This window comes from Caloenas nicobarica, chromosome 7, assembly GCF_036013445.1.
Source record: "Caloenas nicobarica isolate bCalNic1 chromosome 7, bCalNic1.hap1, whole genome shotgun sequence".
NCBI lineage: Eukaryota > Metazoa > Chordata > Aves > Columbiformes > Columbidae > Caloenas > Caloenas nicobarica.
Window position 1 is genome coordinate 9,355,909 of NC_088251.1, and position 18,033 is coordinate 9,373,941.

Sequence of the window (18,033 nt, forward strand, 5' to 3'; positions counted from 1 at the left end):
TAACGCTTTCACAGAGCAGGCCAGCCCTCCTCTCTCCCAAATCCATTAATTCATCCTCACTTAGGGCTTGTTTCAGCTGCCAATGAACCTGAACGTGTTCCAGACACATTCCTTTTTTTTCCAACCAGCTCTTTTTCCTGTCATCCCTTGAATGTATTTTTGTGGCTGTAATACAAAAGGAGGCCCCACCGAATCACTACACACTTTATTTACCAGTCTTTCTTCCAACTCTACAGCTCTCAGCTTGCCTTTGCCTTTCTGTAGCTAAGGGGAAACATGGGAAAACATGGCTTTGCTCCAAATGTAGGATGTTTCCCACCTCTAACTGATGAGGAGTTCAGAATAAATCAATATAACTCAGTGTAAAGGGGCAAGCAGGGGTGTGAATCAATACTTCCTACTGAAATAAAAAGTATACATAGTGCAAAGGTTTCATAAATGATTTGACCCTCAGTTTTTTTTCATGTAACTGAAATACATGCCAACACAAAATACAAGCCAAACACATGCCATTCATGTCAACAAAACAAGTTATTAGGATATAAAACGAAAATTAAATCTATCTTTTCTGTTCTTTGTACTTCATCAAGAAAAGATGTCTGGCAGCTCTATTGGATAAAGATTACCTCCATATGCTATATATCACATTTACTCCCTGATCTTTTCCCTTGAACTTGGGCACTTACTTAATCAATGATGTCTTTTTGTTCAGGAACATGAGCAACCTTTAACATGGAAGGTATCTGAATGTGGAATCCTACACACAGTAAGTTTCACCTTAAAAAAGAAAAAGAAATGAGATAAATTTTTATAGCTTGTTATATCTGATCAACATTTGTGCTACTATCTGACTTGTATTTTAACTAGCTAAATAAAAATGCCCTGTTAAAAGAGGTGAGTAATTTTTCTTTGCTGAAATTAGCTTTCTTTTCTTTAGATGCCAACAGCATCTGATGATCTCAACTTTCTCAGCAAAATTCAAATATGAATGTGTTCAGGTATGGGTCAGAGAACCTGCATACTGAAATATGACTCCATCTGTGAGAAACATAGGTATCAACAGGTAGTAGATCACAGTGGTGTTAAGACACCACTTGGAAATCTCCCACATTCTTCAAAAAAAGTGGTATCACACAAGGAGATGTGTAGCGCTTCATAACCATGAGGAGGCAGGAGTTCAGGCTCTGCCCTCAGTACCCACAACAACTATGACCAACTACGCATCCACTGGAGGTAACTGTTTGTTTCCCAAAGTTTGCAATTCACGGACCTTATCCAAAAAGTACCATGTAACTCTAATTCATGCTTGCCCAGCAGTGTCTCTTGGGGTGGCTCAGACTCTTTGAGATCGAGTCCTTAGACACAGCAGTGCTGACCTCGCATTCCCCAAATAGCCCAGGAGTAAGAGATGCGACATCAGAATGACGCTGAGGAGCTATTTGTTACTGAAGTTATTAATGCCACACTCGAAACAGAGTAAACTGGTTTGAATGAAGCCACTTGAAACACAAAAAAGCAACTTGCTCTCTCATTTGGCTTAATTCATGTGACTATTACCTTCAGGTTGGTCAAGCTCACCTCCTTTCTTGTGGACCTGCTGATGAAGAAGTAGGCCTCCTCCACATCCTGGGGTTGCAGATCATTCACAGCCACTATATGGTCTCCATGATTAAACAAACATCCCAGTCGGCAAGGACCAGTCCACTGTGAGACACTGGGGTATTTGGAGGACAGACAATAAACAAAACATACGGGATGTCCAGTTACTGTGAACAGAATGGCAACAGCTGAACAGGATTGCAGTTTTGGTACTGCCCTCTGGAAATGACACACAGGCTGGTTGAATGACCTTGCATCTTTTTGATCTGGTTCTAGCTCAAACCAAGCTGCTTCAGCCATCCCAACAGGTCCTCCTAAAAGCACTCGTGACATTGCAGCCTGTTAGCGAGTGTGACTGGTGCTATTACAGCAAGGTCACCAGTGAGAGCTGGGGATTCCAGTCCAAAAGCAGTTGGCCAGACTCACTGCAGGTCCAGGTATGCTGCTGCAGATGTTTTAGCCCCATGTTTGACTGAGATGATTTCCAAAGTCATTCCAATATAATGGAATTAAAACTTATTATCACATGTTTTATCTATGATATAACTGCAAGGATCACAGATCCATTGCTGTCCTGACAGGACCCTCATGGAAATTCCAGTATCTTTTTCCTGCTGGTCTCTGATAGGCTCTCCTTGATGACAAGCTATTTAGAACTAGTTGACCTGACAGTCAAACCTAGTGCTCTGTTCAAAATTTTTTCAATATGAATTTCCACTGAGAAAGCTCTGTAAATTTACATGTAGATCCAATTATTGAGATGAGGTCCCATTTCCAGTCCCTTTTACAATGGTATTTTTCCTTCTTGCTGTCAGTGGCCAAAACAAAGTGATTTTCTGTGCACACAGTGCCCCTGATCGGTGTGAAGATAAGAGCAATAGCAAAAGGCAGTCTCAGTGTTGCGTGGCAGTGAAAGATCAACTGGTAGCACACGAGTACGCACTGAACGTTTTTTCTGCTCCCTCTTCTTTATCCTAGTAATTCACATTGACAGTCTAGGGAGAGCACTAATTTCCAACGGGACTAATAAGTATGTGCTGTAGCCTGTAACACCTACTTGTGAAAATCTCTGTCTAGCACTCATTCCTACCACTAAACCAGTGCTGGGATTAGTTTGGAGATAATTTTATGCTGACATCCACCACAAGTCAGGCTGATTTATGTAACAATTTTTCACTTACAGCTCACACTTCACTAGAGAGTCTCAGAATGCTTTGCAGGTGCTACTACTTAAATGACTTTAAGTGATGTGATGTAGGTCAATAATATGAGGGACACAGGCTAATAGGTTAAAGGGAAAAAAGAAAGGAGTTGATGAAATAGAATGAATCACTGAATTTACTAGATTTGGAAATAATTCCTTCTGTGCCCACAGGTTCCATGTTGTCACCCTTTCCAATGACAGACAGATTTTATGGCTTTCCAAAGGACTGCCACCTCTTTCCACAAATCCCCTCTTTCTTCACAAGACTTAAGTATACTTAAGCGGGTATGGAAGTCAAATAAATGGGACTTGAAATCTATCCCTTGTATGTGCTTCCTATTTTTTGGCTTTGTCATGAATAACAAAGGGTTATCAGCCACCTATACTAAAGCCTGCAAGATTTTTAGTTGAAAGGCCCTATTTACCTTATCACAAGATATATCTCTGCAATATATCTCTGAGACATGCCATCACTGTGGTTCGCCAAATCAAAGGTTAAACTGAATAGCAGTAATTAGGTAATTTCACACCAATGTTAGAAGAAAAGCATTTGTAGCGGGACTTCATCACTAATTATTACACAGCATGCTAAGGGGTCTTGATTCTATATAGCCCTTTTCATTGGCAGTTGAAATAAACAGAAACCCAAGCACGTGAAGAGTCAGAGCAGAAAGGAATCACTGCAGTACCTGCACACTGTCCTTGCCCTGTTCTGCACTGTGAAAACTGCACATGGATGTGTATGGTTGTACACTTCTGTACCTACGCTGATTGTCTCTCATTCACATCTGACAAGCACCATCACAAGACATCCAGAACTCACCATATTTGTCCTGATGCTTCGGTAAGTTTTAGGTAACTGTTAATATCAGCCAGGGGGACAAAAATATCCAACTTCTGTAGCTGGGTCTTATCTGTAACTTGACTGTGAGAGAAAACATCAGAGACCAGCCATGCTCTACCAGTACCTCAACTGAAGCCCACAGAGAAGGCAAGTCTGTTTTCTCTGTAATGAAAACTGGAGAAGACATTTACCTCAGCAGTATAGACAACTGAATCACTGAAAGTGGTAATGAATTTCCTGTCGTCTGAAGGGTCATCTGATGGCTGGTGCTGCCTTCTGGGAGTTTTAGGTCTCTGTTTGCTTCCAAGTCTCTTGGATATGCACTGTTGCCTTGGTGTTTGAGAGGAGACAGGAGCCCACCACCTCTGCACTTGAGCTGGCAGCTCTCATTCTGCAACCTACTGAAGAGGAACGGTGATAAAAAATGAACTCGTTTGGCCATTCCAGGTACTCTTGTTGTCTTTGAAACTGGATCAAATAGCCATCATCAAAGCACAGAATAACAAGTTCTTGTAGAATATCCAGTGGACAAAATTACAGCTAAGTAAAATAAACTCCTTCTAAAAATGGACTGCAAATCCCAAAATAAACACTTTCAATATTTAAAGACTACTTATTAAGCCTGAAAACATTCCAGCTAACAACACGCCTTGACAAAGAAAATGATTACAGGTTGTTTGCCTTGGCGGTACTGGCTTCTGCAGGGATGTAATGCTGTCTCCTGGAAGATACAATAACTCAGATGTGCTTGAACACTTTCTAGGTTTATTTGATGAGCCTTATAATGCCCGGAGCCAACTCCCCTCCATGCCCCAAACAAGACTGGGGTCAGTAGCAAAAGCTGCTCTTGGTATATTTTAACTCAGATGGCACAGGCTTGTGAGGTTTCTATAGTAATTCCCTCCCGGGGCTCTCAAAGCCCCAGAGGAGCTTGAATAAATCTATTGGAATAAGCTGTTTTGTGGGTCTGTATTTCCAATTGCTTCCCACTTTGTGGCATAAGACTTGACTGTCAGTAGGTAGCAGGTCACAGCTAACGGTTCTGGCTCAGGAGGTTTGGTTTTACTGTGCAGACACACTTCTCTTCAGTATACTGTGCTACATTGTGGAGATTGTAAAGTTTCCTTGTGGCACTACAACTGTGACACAAAGTTCAGGCCTTCGTGATATACCAAACGCTGAACCTTCAAAGAACTCAGCATCCCTCTTTGGATGGGGAAATGGAAGAAAGGAGATGACCTACTCAGGAGCACACACCTTCTTATTGGAAAAGCTGGGAAATAATGTCTCATGTCTACCTTTCTCTCTTAACCACTAGATAATGCTGCCTGCTTTGTAGAGTACCTGTCTGAAAGGTTGCTGGAGCTTGGCTGCGGTATCTGAGTAAAGTGATAGGCTGTTATGGCAGGGAAACCTAGAAGAAGTGAGTCAACCAAAAGTGCTGCAACCTATAGTCAGAGCCTGTCTAAATGCATGAGTTTAAAATGTGAGTTTAAATTTCATGTTGATGAGTTTTAATTTCACTCTAGTATTCCCACAAGTTCTGAACCAAGACCAAAGGACTCATTCAAGCAAGATGCAGCCTCTACAAATTGTTGTGCGAATACCACAAATGACGGCTCTATCTTTACCAATGTGTCACTTTTAATTTACAAAACCTTAATGAAGTTGTTACTTACAGTGATTTCATTGACATATAAATGTTCTCCTTTACTGGGTTCTTCTGCACTGGCTTCTCTTGCACAGGAACATCATCCTCAGCTGTAGGGTCTGGCTGCAATAGCTCAGTAGTGCACTGTTGGAAAGACATAACAGCATGAGACGTAAATATCCTTGCTCTGCCTACAGAAAAAAATCTTCTTCATTTACGTATTTTGTTCAGTGCTCATGCTGTTTAAACACATTGGCTAATACAGTTTGGCTTTCCCCAGATAAGTCGCTTCCCAGAAACCATGAGCTAAAAAGGTGATTGAAACTTAGAAGTTAATGTTACCTGTTCTTACTGACACTGACATTTGTTTTCCTTTCAGGATGGAACCTAATGAGATATATTCTCAAGTACTACCACAAAAAATTTTGTTACATTTTAATTTAAGCAGGTTGAAAAAGGAGTCTTGTACTTTGGGTGTGCTTAACTTAGAGAAAGATTACATGACAAAATCATACTGTTCATGTCCTTCATTTCGCTATACAGTCTTTGGAGAGAGGCAGTGACTTTTGCAGAAGACTGGCCACTTACCTTCTCCTGACCACTAACTACATGGGAAGCCTTGAAAAATTAGCCTCCTAAATGAGTTGCCAAAATCTGTTTAAAATTACCAGTATGATTCCTCCTGCTCCCTTGTTTTACAGTGAAATGTATAATAGATACCAAAGTATTTCACAGCATTTTTAAAGTACTGCTTCATTTTGTGCAGCTTACTGATGCTTCTACAGAATTACATTTTAACATACATAAAAATAATATACAGCTACATTTTCTAAATGAAGTTTCCACTTTTGCAAAAAAAAAACCCAAACAACAACAACTCAAACCTGTGATGCAATAGGCAAAAGCCATTTTACAAAGAAACAGTCAGTTTGGGGAATTTCAACAAAATCAGCAACGTTTTTGTCAAAATGCCACTTTCTACCAGAAAGATCCTTTGAATGAGTCTAGTGTATTTTCTCTTGTACAATGAAAGCTCTATTACCTACTGTTTTATCTACTTATTTCTTTTGCAAGGTACTAGTAGTTCCTCACACCAGTTCCTCTTTGGCTCATTAAATGTCTCCTGCCTCCTTGGAACTATAAACAAACCAGCAGAACTCACAACTTACAAACTACCTTTACTAAAATACTGCTGGGAGTTTGGTAATAGTCTTCTTCATCCTTTTTGATGTCTTCATCTGTATCCGACAACAGCAGATTTTCCTCACTCTTTCCCAGGTTTTTATCCTGTTAAAAGAATGGGTTTGTATTTAACGGGTTCAGTTATACAGATTATTCAATGTGTATTTTTCCATTTACATGGAGATGTAATAGAACCAGCAAACAGAAAACATGGGAACGCATGTTTCTTCTTGAAGAAAGACATTATCAGAGCCAGTCTGATTTGCGAACGCGGTTTCTGCAGTTGTGCTCCTACTTATACTTTTGAGATCCACTGCATATGGACGAAACTGGCCATTAATATCTGTACTTCTCCTAGGTGGATTTGTGGTAACCAGGTAGTTGCAACTGACTGCCTGTTCACAACATGTTATTTTGTTTAAAAATCAAGTGGGTTAAACACTTAATGCATGAATCTGCATGCATTAGGGTCACTTGTGTGAAAAATAATTTTTATTTCATTTAGTTCTAAAACTCTTACACTCAAAAAAAATCTGTAGGAAATCTAGAAGTGGATCAGGAGACATTTTCCTTTTTAAGCACCTTTTAACTGCTATCAAGTAGAGAAGGAATTTGGGATTTCCCTGACTAATGAGAAGTCTATTAACTCATACTTCTCCATGAACTAGAACATACAGAGAGCTGGAGATCTGACATTGAATCCTTTGTGTTCTGAGTGATATTCTGCCTTCATAAATACCTAGAAATACTAAGTTTGCAACAATTCCGTAAGTCAAGGAGAAATTAATCCCTCCAGCAAGTTTACCTTTCTGACTCATAAAGATAAATTATTTATTTTTATATCTCCTCGTTGACTTCACTATAATGAAGAGTACGGTAATTACCATTTAGCTGCCTCCCAATAAAATTCCCCATGCCATGTTTGCAATGTGACTGTTTTTTATCTCTCCACTTACATCCTTGGTTTCCAGGGTGATCATTTTAATAATTGCTAAATATGCCACAGAATATATTACTGTTTTCAAGGTAAAGTAAATTAAACTAATTACTCTCTTACACGTAAAGAGAAGAAACTGGCATTGAAGAGAAATTAAAGATGATTAATGTATTTTTGTTCCTTGTTGATATAAATGACACAAAAAAGCACATGCTGTAGGACTCAGAACAAACCTACAAACGGTCCTTCAAGAGATGCCTAAGAAAACTCTGGCAGGAACAAGACTGGCTCTGTGGTCATGACATAAAGTCACAAACAAGTTTCCTAGTGAGTTTTCAGGGGCTTTGGATCAATCAAATGAGTAAACACTTGCAGAAAAAACCAGGGAACAGGTGATTTTATGAAGCCTTGAGATCCCCTGTCTCCTAGGAAATTTCAGAGAGCAGACAGCACTCATCACCTCTCCAAACTGACCCTTCGGTCACTGACAGCGGCTGCCTTTTGCCAAACGCAGTGTTTCCCCTTGGCACCATCGCAGTTTATTGGGACAGTGGGCAGGAGGTGAAGCTGCAGCAGCTCTGTGTTTCCCTAAAGCAGTTTGCCAACATCTCCATTCCTCCAGCTGCTTTACAACCAGAGCAGTGCAGTTAACCTCAATGTACCATTATTCTCAGACATACAGCTAAGCAAGTTCTTTAAGTCTCTGTTGAACCATGGTGTGGATTTGTAAGGAGCCATTGGAGGAGGAATGTTGTTTTTACAACTGATCTGGCACCTGACCCCAGTGCCGGGGAAGGACTGAGAGACATCAGACTACGAATCCTTCATGGAAAACAAAGTCTCTTAGAATTAATCCCAGAATGCACACTGATTCCTGTATTTAAAAAGGTTAATCTAGGGGGAAGGGTAGCCAAAGAGCCAGGAATCCACATTTTAAATAAATTGATAAGGGGAAGGAGTTTGTTAGAATTAGATGAATGAAATATGTAAACTGAGGCAGGCATCAAGTAGTCTGTAAACCCTGAAGTGCCCAACCAGTGGGGAACAGGAGAGGGAATTTGCAGCCGGGATTTGGGGGGGATACAAGCAGGGGCTTTTTGCCCTATTCCGTGTGCTTACCATTAGGTAGGACACTTGGTTTTGCAAAATCGTTAATAAAATGTGCTTTGCTGAGAGATCCTGCCTGAGCCTGTTATATTGGCAAGATGATCATTTCCTACAGATTTACATGAGAGAGAAAGAGATGATGGAGAAAATTGTCTGTAGCACGAGAAAGAAAAGATACCTGGAGAACAACTGAGTAATTGTTCATTTTAGGCTCCTTAGGGAAAGGGTCAAAATTTACGTGTTGCCCTTGGACAGAGGAGCTTGTCTTTCAAAAAATCAGGTATGTCTAACAGATATTAAAGCCAGACTCCTGACAAAGGTGCCCAGGTGCCTGCAATATAGCAATGAGCAGTACAGGGTGATACACGTTAGGGCTCCTTATTTCGATGCATTTCAGGTATTGAAAGCTGTGATTGAAATAACTGATACAGAATAGCTGAGTCAGAAGTGGTTTGATAGCCCCAAAATGTGGATCGAAAGGGACTCAGGTGCCCAGATCTCTCCTGGGTGGCTGGGTCCCCGCCTGCATGAGTGGACTCAGCTTACATTGATAGACCTATTTACATGAGGAACAGCTACTGACCAAAAAGTTTTCAAGATCTGGGCCTGGATGAGGGAACCACCGATAAAAAGCAAAATGAATCAGATAGATACTAGAAATGTGGAGTCATACTTCTGACAGGATGTAAATACAAGGGATTAATCTGGAAGTCAGCTGTCTAGACATCACTGAGCAGAGAATAGATCCAGAGATGTCAGCAGATGCTGCACTTATGAGACAAGTGAAATATTTTTATCAAATCAACAAACAATTTTGTTTCTTGTTAGCTCTATGGCAAGATTATTTATTTTCACACATTCTGGAACAGAAATATGAGCTTCCTGTTATTCCTTCTGCTTCAGGCTAAAAAGGTAAAATCCAAATTCCTTATCTTTTAACCCTCATGGTCAGTCTGTCCTAGCTCAAACAGCTGCATATAATACATGCTTTCTGAGGCACCATCAGTATGAGAAGAATTAATGAGTGAGACAGAAAAGGCATGTGTAAGAAAGAGACAGAAAGAGCACCTTGGAATGCACCCAGAGCAGCACTGGTTAAATCAGACTAAGGGTTAAGGCAATGCATTTCAGAGCTCAGACTCACAATTCAATTATTGCAGCTTCATAAATACTGTGCATCAGCTAAGCTGTGCTAACTGCCCACGGCATTGCAATGTAGTTTCAACTATTTTCACTACTTTCCACTGAATTTAGCTGTGTTAATTCGTATTTGCCGCCAGCCTGTACATATGAATGGTGAGTGCAGCACGTGACTTACCACTATGATAGCAGAACAGGTTCTTTTCCCTTTATCTCAGCCGCTCTAGATCATAGCATAAACTGCTAATAAATATGGCTTTAAACTCAGCCACCAAACAGCATACTGGCATGGTGGAGCCTTGGTTGTGCCTTCTGTTCTGCAGACTCTGCTGCAAAGGCTGTAATCCAGGGCAGAGAATGGGTGAAAACCACCTGAAACTGCTGCAGGTGTTTGTTCAGGGAACACAGGTCAGAACACTTAGCCAATTATATGTGGAAAAAATCCAGTATTGTATCTTTTACAATCACTCCTGCCAGATTTAGAAGCTAAATTACTTGAAGCTGTATTTATGCTCACAGAAGGCCAGTCCTCACGTATGCCTTGATTTAACAACCCCGTGTTCCATAGTTCAGTTACACTGATTAAATTGCTACTGGCAGATGCTGCAGAAAGAAACCATTTAGGAAGACTGAGGCACAGCCATGAAATGTGATGGGAGGAGCAAATCCTCAAGCAATGCAGCTTCAGAGTTTTCTTCACTAAGTTTGTGAGAGCTGCCACAAGTTGCGATTGCCACACAGAAACTCTGAGTATCTGCCTACAAGAGATGAAGTAAACAAAGGGTATTTCAAGCAAGTTCTAACAAGGTTATTTTCAGTGCTAAACAAGAAAACAGACTAACTATATTTAGGAAACTTTCATAGTGAAAACCAACTCAGTGTGCTGGGAAAGTAGATGAATAATCTGTAGTTAAAGATACTCAGGTGAGGTAAGAGCCAATAGTCATTTCTACTGACTGAACGTGTCAAGAGCTGTTTGACTTGTTCTGCTCACCAGGCTTGGAAAAACTCCTCTTGGTGAGTCACACTGAGTCTGATGAGGGCCAGGATCTGAATTAGGCCTGTTCTTGTCTTCTGAGGGACCATTCTCCTGTATACAAAAGAAAAGAGTTGACTCCTTCTAAAGGTGCTTCAGCTGAATTCAGCTTCCTCCAGCTGTGCCATTTGCATACAACGTTGTGACTAGAGAAAACCAACCCTCCTTTGACTGCTATTCAGCTTGTCACCAGAGGACGAGGACTGCAATTGCTCTGGGACAGCAGCAATGCCTTCCTTCCTTTCTGTTTAAATATTGAGGGGGAAGATCTGGAAGGCACAGAGGAACTGGACCTGAGCTCCCCTCTAGGCTTTACAGCCTGAAGAGAGAGACAAAGAAAAGCACACTCACAATATAGGAGGAATGTGGGAGGCAGCTATCAAAACAATCATCGCACGGCATTGCCAAAGCATGTCAAAGCAAATCTGCAGGGGCTTATTTTATGCCCACTAATCTTTGCCAGTCAGTTGAGAGAGCCAAAGAATATTGTTTCTCATTGCCATCAACCTCTGCTTTGCTACCTGCTTTTACTTACATGCAGACTTTGCTCAAAAATCTTTCCTTTGTGGGGACTCTCTGACATTATAATCCAGGTCCTACTCAGGATCTACACCAGAGAGCAGGACAGACCACCCGGGCATCCATTGCACAAGCTCTATAGAACTTTTGATGGAATAAAGCAACTATACAAATCAAATTTCATAGTCACCCCTAGGACCAAACTCATTATTAAGGATGGCTAATCTGTTTACCTTCTGGTAGCTTTGCCTTTCCGGGAAACTGGTTTTATCTGCAGAATTCAAGAATAGTGGCAAAGAGGCTGGCCGGCTTCTGACTTCTGGATTTGGAAGATCTTGGTTCTAGAAATAAGATGGCAGCAGCGTAAGAAGCCAAGCACCAGATGGGCATGGACTACAATGTACCAACACATCCCACTAGTCCAAATTTTACTTCTAATGGCTCAGAGAGGTTGTCTACATGGCATTTTCCAGGCAGATATAAATTTGCCCTGCTTGCACTTTGAGCTGAGTGGAAGCTGTAGGGAAGTAGCTTAGGCCTGGCTGGCCGACAAGGTGCAGAAACTTGGGCCTGAGCTTGAACTAACAGAGCTTCCAGCTGCTCCTACATTGACAGACTAGATGATGATTGGTTTTTAAAACAGCATGTAAATATAACCAAAAAGCACAAGGTAGGAATAATACACAAGTTTTCATTCTGATGCATCAAAGGTGCAATTCATTGCAGCATAATGTCAATCATCGTCTAATTTCCTTGTGGCTTACTCTTCAAAGAGATTCCTTCAATGTGAAACCAATCCCAGCACAGACAGACTGTGCAACGCCTGCCTAATGCATGAAGTCAGGGTACAGCATTTATATGGAAAATGAATTTCTGATGAATCCAGGCAAGAGTCAACTTGCAAGGCCAAAATCAGTAAAATTCCTTTGCACAGGTTTCTAATGAAATCACAAACTTCTTTCTTTCTAAAATCAAGTGCAGTAACATGTCACCTGAGGGCAGCATCCATCTCTTTTTGCCTCCTTGCAGACTGAAGATATCGCAGTGACCCAGTCCTCTGTTTCCTGCCTGTAGGTTGGAACAACAGAAATGAAAACCTGCTCACAGGTAAAACACAAGGAAAACCCATTTGCCTACTCACTTCTTCCTATGGGGCCCAAAATAATGCTTCCTGAAATCAATGCAGATAATCTGGACTTTCGAGAGAGAATGCTCGGCTGGCCATAGCCAGATGGCAAAGTTTGGCCTCAGAGAGGTGCAGCCCAGGACTGGGGGCTAAAAGATATTCGGGGGGGGCTGTATATGTGTGCAGGAGACACGGAGAGGGAGAGAGACGGAGAGGTGGGACGGTGGTTTCTGCTTCATTTTCTGTGTGTAATGCTGCTCAGCAAGTAGCTAAAGACAGCTGACAAGGCTTGAGAATGTGTTTGGACGAGCAGAAGGAGAAACATGCCATGAAAGGAACCCCCGAAGCCCTGTTTCATGCTTGTGGTGGATTTAGTTGGATTAATTCTGGAACGCTTCCCACCCAGCGTGAGCTGTGAGAGCAGTGCCCTGGGCTAAGGCGTGGGGTGACAAGCTCAGGTAACACACAGGTATGTGTTTTTCTTCAGCGCTTATCAGCATTTCACACATCAGCTGCTCTTCTGCACAAAGGCAGAAAAAGCCCGAGATGCTTGTGGCTGGGAAACTGGAGAAGCTGGGAAGTGGCAGCAGAGGAGCACTGTGCCAAATGTACTCCCTCACCTAACCAACATTTGGCTGATCACAAGAGCAGCAGTTTCTGCCCTTGCTGAGGATGGGATTGCAGCCTGGGAGAGTAGGGAGCTGCAGTAAAGGCCCCATCCCTTTTGGGATCTGTTTTACCTCAGGGGAATTTTCCCCTTCAATCTCCTTCCCTTGAGTAACAACCTACTTTCCAGGGGAAGATTATTTCCTATGTTTTATCCATAAGGAGCAGAAGCTTTCCTCACTTCGAGGAGCTGCTGGGCGAGAAGACAAAGCTCTCTGCTCTTCTTTGACCCTTAATTGGGACAGTTTGACAGGGCACAGCAGCGCTGATATACTGCCGCTGCCCCACTGCCAGCCACATGCTCCCACCACTTCCATAGCCACAGAGTGGCTGCAGGGAAGGTTAGCTCACCTGTCTGAACAGCAAAAATTAACCTGCCCATGAGGCAAAAAAAAACCCAACACAGAAAAGTGCAGGTTTCCACTGGATCAACCAGCTGGATGGTTTCATCCCGGAGCCGCGCCATCAGGAGCTGAGACACAGGCAGGGGTGGGAGAGCAGGATCTTGCCTTGGGGCAGCGGCTCAGTGTTATGTTAATTCAACTGTAACGTCATATTGTATTTGCACATCTTTCTATGCCTACCTGCTGCTCCCAATGAAGTAGTACCGTCTGTTTCCAGTACTGACAGACATCACCTGTTCAGGAAGGCATTTAAACATCTTCCTCACTGTTTCCATAATTTCAGAATTGCTTATGCCAACTTCGATATTTATGATTCTGTTAAGATAACCATATGAAACATCCTATATAACTATACATACGAACATACACACACACGTATATATGTGTGTCTGTGCATGTTTTACTCTAAACACAGCATAATACGATGAGATCTGCATGGGAAACATTTTTCCACAGAGAAAATTCTCAAATAAATAAGGGCACACATTCAAAACAGATGGTCTTTAAATGAAGAAAACATCCAAGCAAAAAAATAAAATCAACTTTTGCAAAGATTCATATCCAGATTTCGGATCCTCATTTCTGAAAAAGGGGCTGTTGGTCTAACACAGAATCTTGAAAATAAATGATAGTAAGAGTGATTCCTGGTAGATGTGTTTGAGCCACTACAGAACAATACTTTCAATTTGAAAGTTATTGTCTATTAACAGTGTTTTAATGGGGGGGAAGAGGAACAGCTAAGAAGTGCTCTTAATGGATACTTAAATGGAAGCACTACTTCCATTAACTCCCAAGAAGTTAAATTGGTAGAAATAATAAAAACAATAATGATGGTAATAGTGTAACCACACACCACTGAGCAAGCTGGAATTTTTTGGAAAGCTTCACAATGTAAATCCTTTTAATGGAAGATGCACAACAGCAATGTGAATCCAGTGACCTCCATGCCTAACAATTCCAGGAGCCTGGAGTATTAAGCTCCAGGTCTGACTGGTAAAATCTTTAAATTTTCCTGGCCCTTTTACATTTACTGTTTCCCTTCTACATATCTCATACCACGTGTGACATGGTGAAGGGTGATAGTACAAAACCAGTGACACCCTGCCTTGGTGCAGTGAGCACTGTGCTGAGGGGAATGAAATGATCAACCCAAACGAGCCAAGCAGAGCCATTTCTTGGTGCAGTAAGAGGCAGTGGGGCAGCCAGCATCAGCCCAAAGGGCTACGTGGAAGCCAGGAGACCTCTGCACAACTTGCACAGCACTTTGTAGAGCCATAAGGTGGGAAAGGTTGGGTGCCACAGTTAAGAGTGGCATAGCGCATCCTTGCTGTTCCATCCATAGCTCTTCCTTACATGTGAGTGAAGGCATAGCACTGTCCTCCCAAGAGATAAAATATCTTTTACTACAGCAATACAGCCTTTGGGATCATGGGGCCAAGATATCTGGTTTGTAGATACCACATCATCAGAATCACTCACATAAATCTATCAAATTTCATCAAAGCAATTTAGGATTTTTACTTCTACATATATCCTACATAGTAAGTTGCACCCAAAGCCTATAAAAGCCCAAGGGTCTCTTTTCTGGACTACAGTGCGGTTTGGATCTAGAACCTCAACCAGGAACAAATGGCTGTACGATCAATGGACACTTAAAAATGTTGATACATGACTTAAAATAAAAAGGTGATGCATTTGAGTTACATACTGATCAACAGCTATGGAGCCTTTTATGCTCTGGCCTTTTAGATACTTCAGGATGTAATTGCCATTGCTGGATTTAGACAGGATGAAAAATCGCCTTTTCCAGGAACTCTGCCAAAGAGAAAGTAATTCATCTCATTAAAATTCAGGAGAAGAGAAATAACAGGTGCTTGTTGAGGGATTGCTGGAATATGACTAATCCGTGCTACTGTACCTGTGAGTTGAGAAGTTGAAGAGGTGGTGATTTGATGAGGAATCCGTGCTTGCAGACTCCACCTTCAGGGCATAATGTATTTTGAGTTGTCACTAGTCAAAGAGAAATGAATGGCACCATTACTTAATTTGTTGTTAATTAATCTATTATTAAAAACCTGCTTGAACTGGAACTTGTTGCGGAGTGCTGGTTTTCTGTGTTTAAATGGCCACAAAGCACATTACAATTCGAGAAGACAAACACAAATCGAAGCTATAAAATACAGGGCCAGGCCATGATGTCAATGTTACTGCTGACAACTGGCCCAAACTGTAAATAAATGACAGTGACAATGCAGGGGGCTAGGAAGATATAACGACCCCCTGTCTTATTTGACTGGTCTTATTCAACTTCTGGAGTCTGGTCTGATTTAACTTCACAATTAGTGATCTAAAAGACAGTAAACAGCCTCCTAATGAAACTTGTAGATGGCATTCAAGTTGGATAGGTTGCAAACACAGCTAAGGACAGGTCATCTTACACTGTGAATCATGATGTGACAACAGGAAGAAGTCTTACAAGGAAAATATGAGCTAAAACCTCTGGTAGGGGGAAATGCCGGAATGTATTTGTTCAAAACCCTGCATACTCTGCAGCCAGCTGTAGCTTAAGACACACATTTTCTAATCACTGTTGGATTTCTGATCAAAATATCAGTTTTATTAATGCACTTTAAACCTCAATGAAAGGAGTAGCAATCTCATTCATTTTTTTAAGCTATAAACCACATAGGAGAAATTAGGATTTTTTAAGAATTCAGTGACTGAAAGGAGCACAGTCAGCCTCATTTTGGATCTTCTAGTAAGAGGCAGTAGAGAATATAAAGAAGTTCTGGGAAAGACAGCAATATAACATGACCAGACTTTGTGGTGATACAAGAAATGCTTGGTTCTGAAATCCCATTTACTACTGACTTCAGTGGAGACAAGGCTTCATCATCAGTGCCTTGGAGATACTGACTGTATCTTCCAGTTCCCACTTAATTTTTAAGGATTTTAACATTTTTTACAAATGTCAGTTCAACTTGTGTGTTAGGGACAAGAAAAATTCTGCTATAAAGGGAAATGCTGCATTCAGGACAGATTCTTTAAGGGAGAAAGAAGAGGGTCAAAATTAAGAGGCAGTGTAAGTCCAGATGAGATCTCAGAATTTTTCAGTATGGTGTTTTCTCCTGGTTTTCACCTATTGTTTACCACAAAGTCCTTGGCAGCCGGAGTATTATATATCAATAAGAATGGATTGAAACCTGATTCAAACTTAGTACTGACAAACCTTAGTAAATGAAATCTTGTACCTGCAGAATTTCTTTTACTTGTAGAAGCCATCCTGGCTGTTTCTTCCACCCAGACAGTAGAGAGCAAAAACCTTGAAGCTAATCCCTTTCGCTTTGCATCCCGCTGAGCAGCATTTCACTGAACGCACGGTTGCCTGAGAAAACAAGTATGTCACAAGTGTTTATTTTCATTCTGATTCATATGATTCATATGATTAAACTAAATAAAAATGAACATAGAAAAATCTATAATGAAATACATAAATGATTATAATAATTATTCATTTAAGAATACTATCATATATCGTATTTTATATTATAAAGGAAATTATACATTATATGCTATATTATAAAATATTTATTCTATTAAAGTGTATTTACAAAATTATTAATAATAAAAATTACAAATTTATACAGGCCGAAGAGATAATTTGCCCAGGAAATGGTGAGACCTGCCAACAGAACTTCATTTTGCCCCTTCCTTTGCACTTGACACAACACCTGTATAAAATAGGCATGGTTTGGCCTAAGGAGTTTCAAATCTATTTAGAAAATATAGTCACGATACTATGGTAATTATAATAATTTGCAAGCCTGTAGTATTCTTAATACAATACCCTCAGAGCAACTTATCAATGGTGATGAAATAAACTTCACAGCTTTCGAAAAGGTGCATTAGTGTTACGATTTTTCAGAGGGGTAAACAGAGACTTTGCTGAACTCCCTGGCTGGACTGAGAGATTTAAGGGGTTTCCTTTGCTTCTGTTTCTTTAGTGATTTACTCCGTGGTGCCAGAAGTAAACATGGTACGATCAGGAGTGGTGGACAGAAATGGTTGGTTATTTTCTGGCCTCACTCACCTGACATGGGGTGTGTTACACCTAAAATTTTACCTCTGACACACAAATAAAGCTACAGGCTTCCACAGCTCCTGTTCCAGGCAGACCCACCACAAACTTCCGTCCTCTGGAGATCTCTGCAGAGCATTTCTGCCAGTATTTTTTTGGTCTTTTTTTTAGGGAAACCTTTGAGATTTGAAATTTGACATGTCTTTTTGGGAGAAAGATTTATTGTACAAATCCTGTGACAGACTGTTAAAAAAATTACTGCTAGGGTTTTCATCTATTGCCTACCAAAACAAAATGACAAAAAAGCAACTTCCAAAACTAAAAATGACTGCACACGAAGTCAAATTGTTAGTGTCAGTAGTAAGGGCACACGCCTGGGGTTACAATGAAAGGCAACGTCATGTTCTTTTCAACATGACCGACAGTCACTGCGACTGGCAAATGATGCAATTCTTGCAATACAGTGTTCCAAGAACTTATGACAGGATAAAAGTCTCTTCCAGGTTTCGGTAAAAGTCAAGATTTGCAGGTGGGAAGACA

At 41.0% G+C, this 18,033-nt stretch overlaps 1 protein-coding gene across 1 annotated transcript; it reads right to left on the reverse strand.

Annotated features, from left to right (window-relative positions):
- Positions 1-708: 708 nt before the first annotated feature.
- PLEKHS1 (pleckstrin homology domain containing S1) lies at positions 709-16,697 on the reverse strand. Its single transcript, XM_065639394.1, has 13 exons — positions 16,667-16,697; positions 15,334-15,425; positions 15,124-15,230; positions 13,596-13,730; positions 12,212-12,287; positions 11,453-11,560; positions 10,659-10,754; positions 6,475-6,585; positions 5,327-5,442; positions 3,839-4,048; positions 3,627-3,728; positions 1,579-1,714; positions 709-777 (listed from the first exon to the last, which is right to left on the reverse strand). The coding sequence occupies exons 1-13, from the start codon at positions 16,695-16,697 to the stop codon at positions 709-711; spliced, it is 1,389 nt and encodes a 462-aa protein (XP_065495466.1).
- Between the last annotated feature and the right edge of the window lie 1,336 nt (positions 16,698-18,033).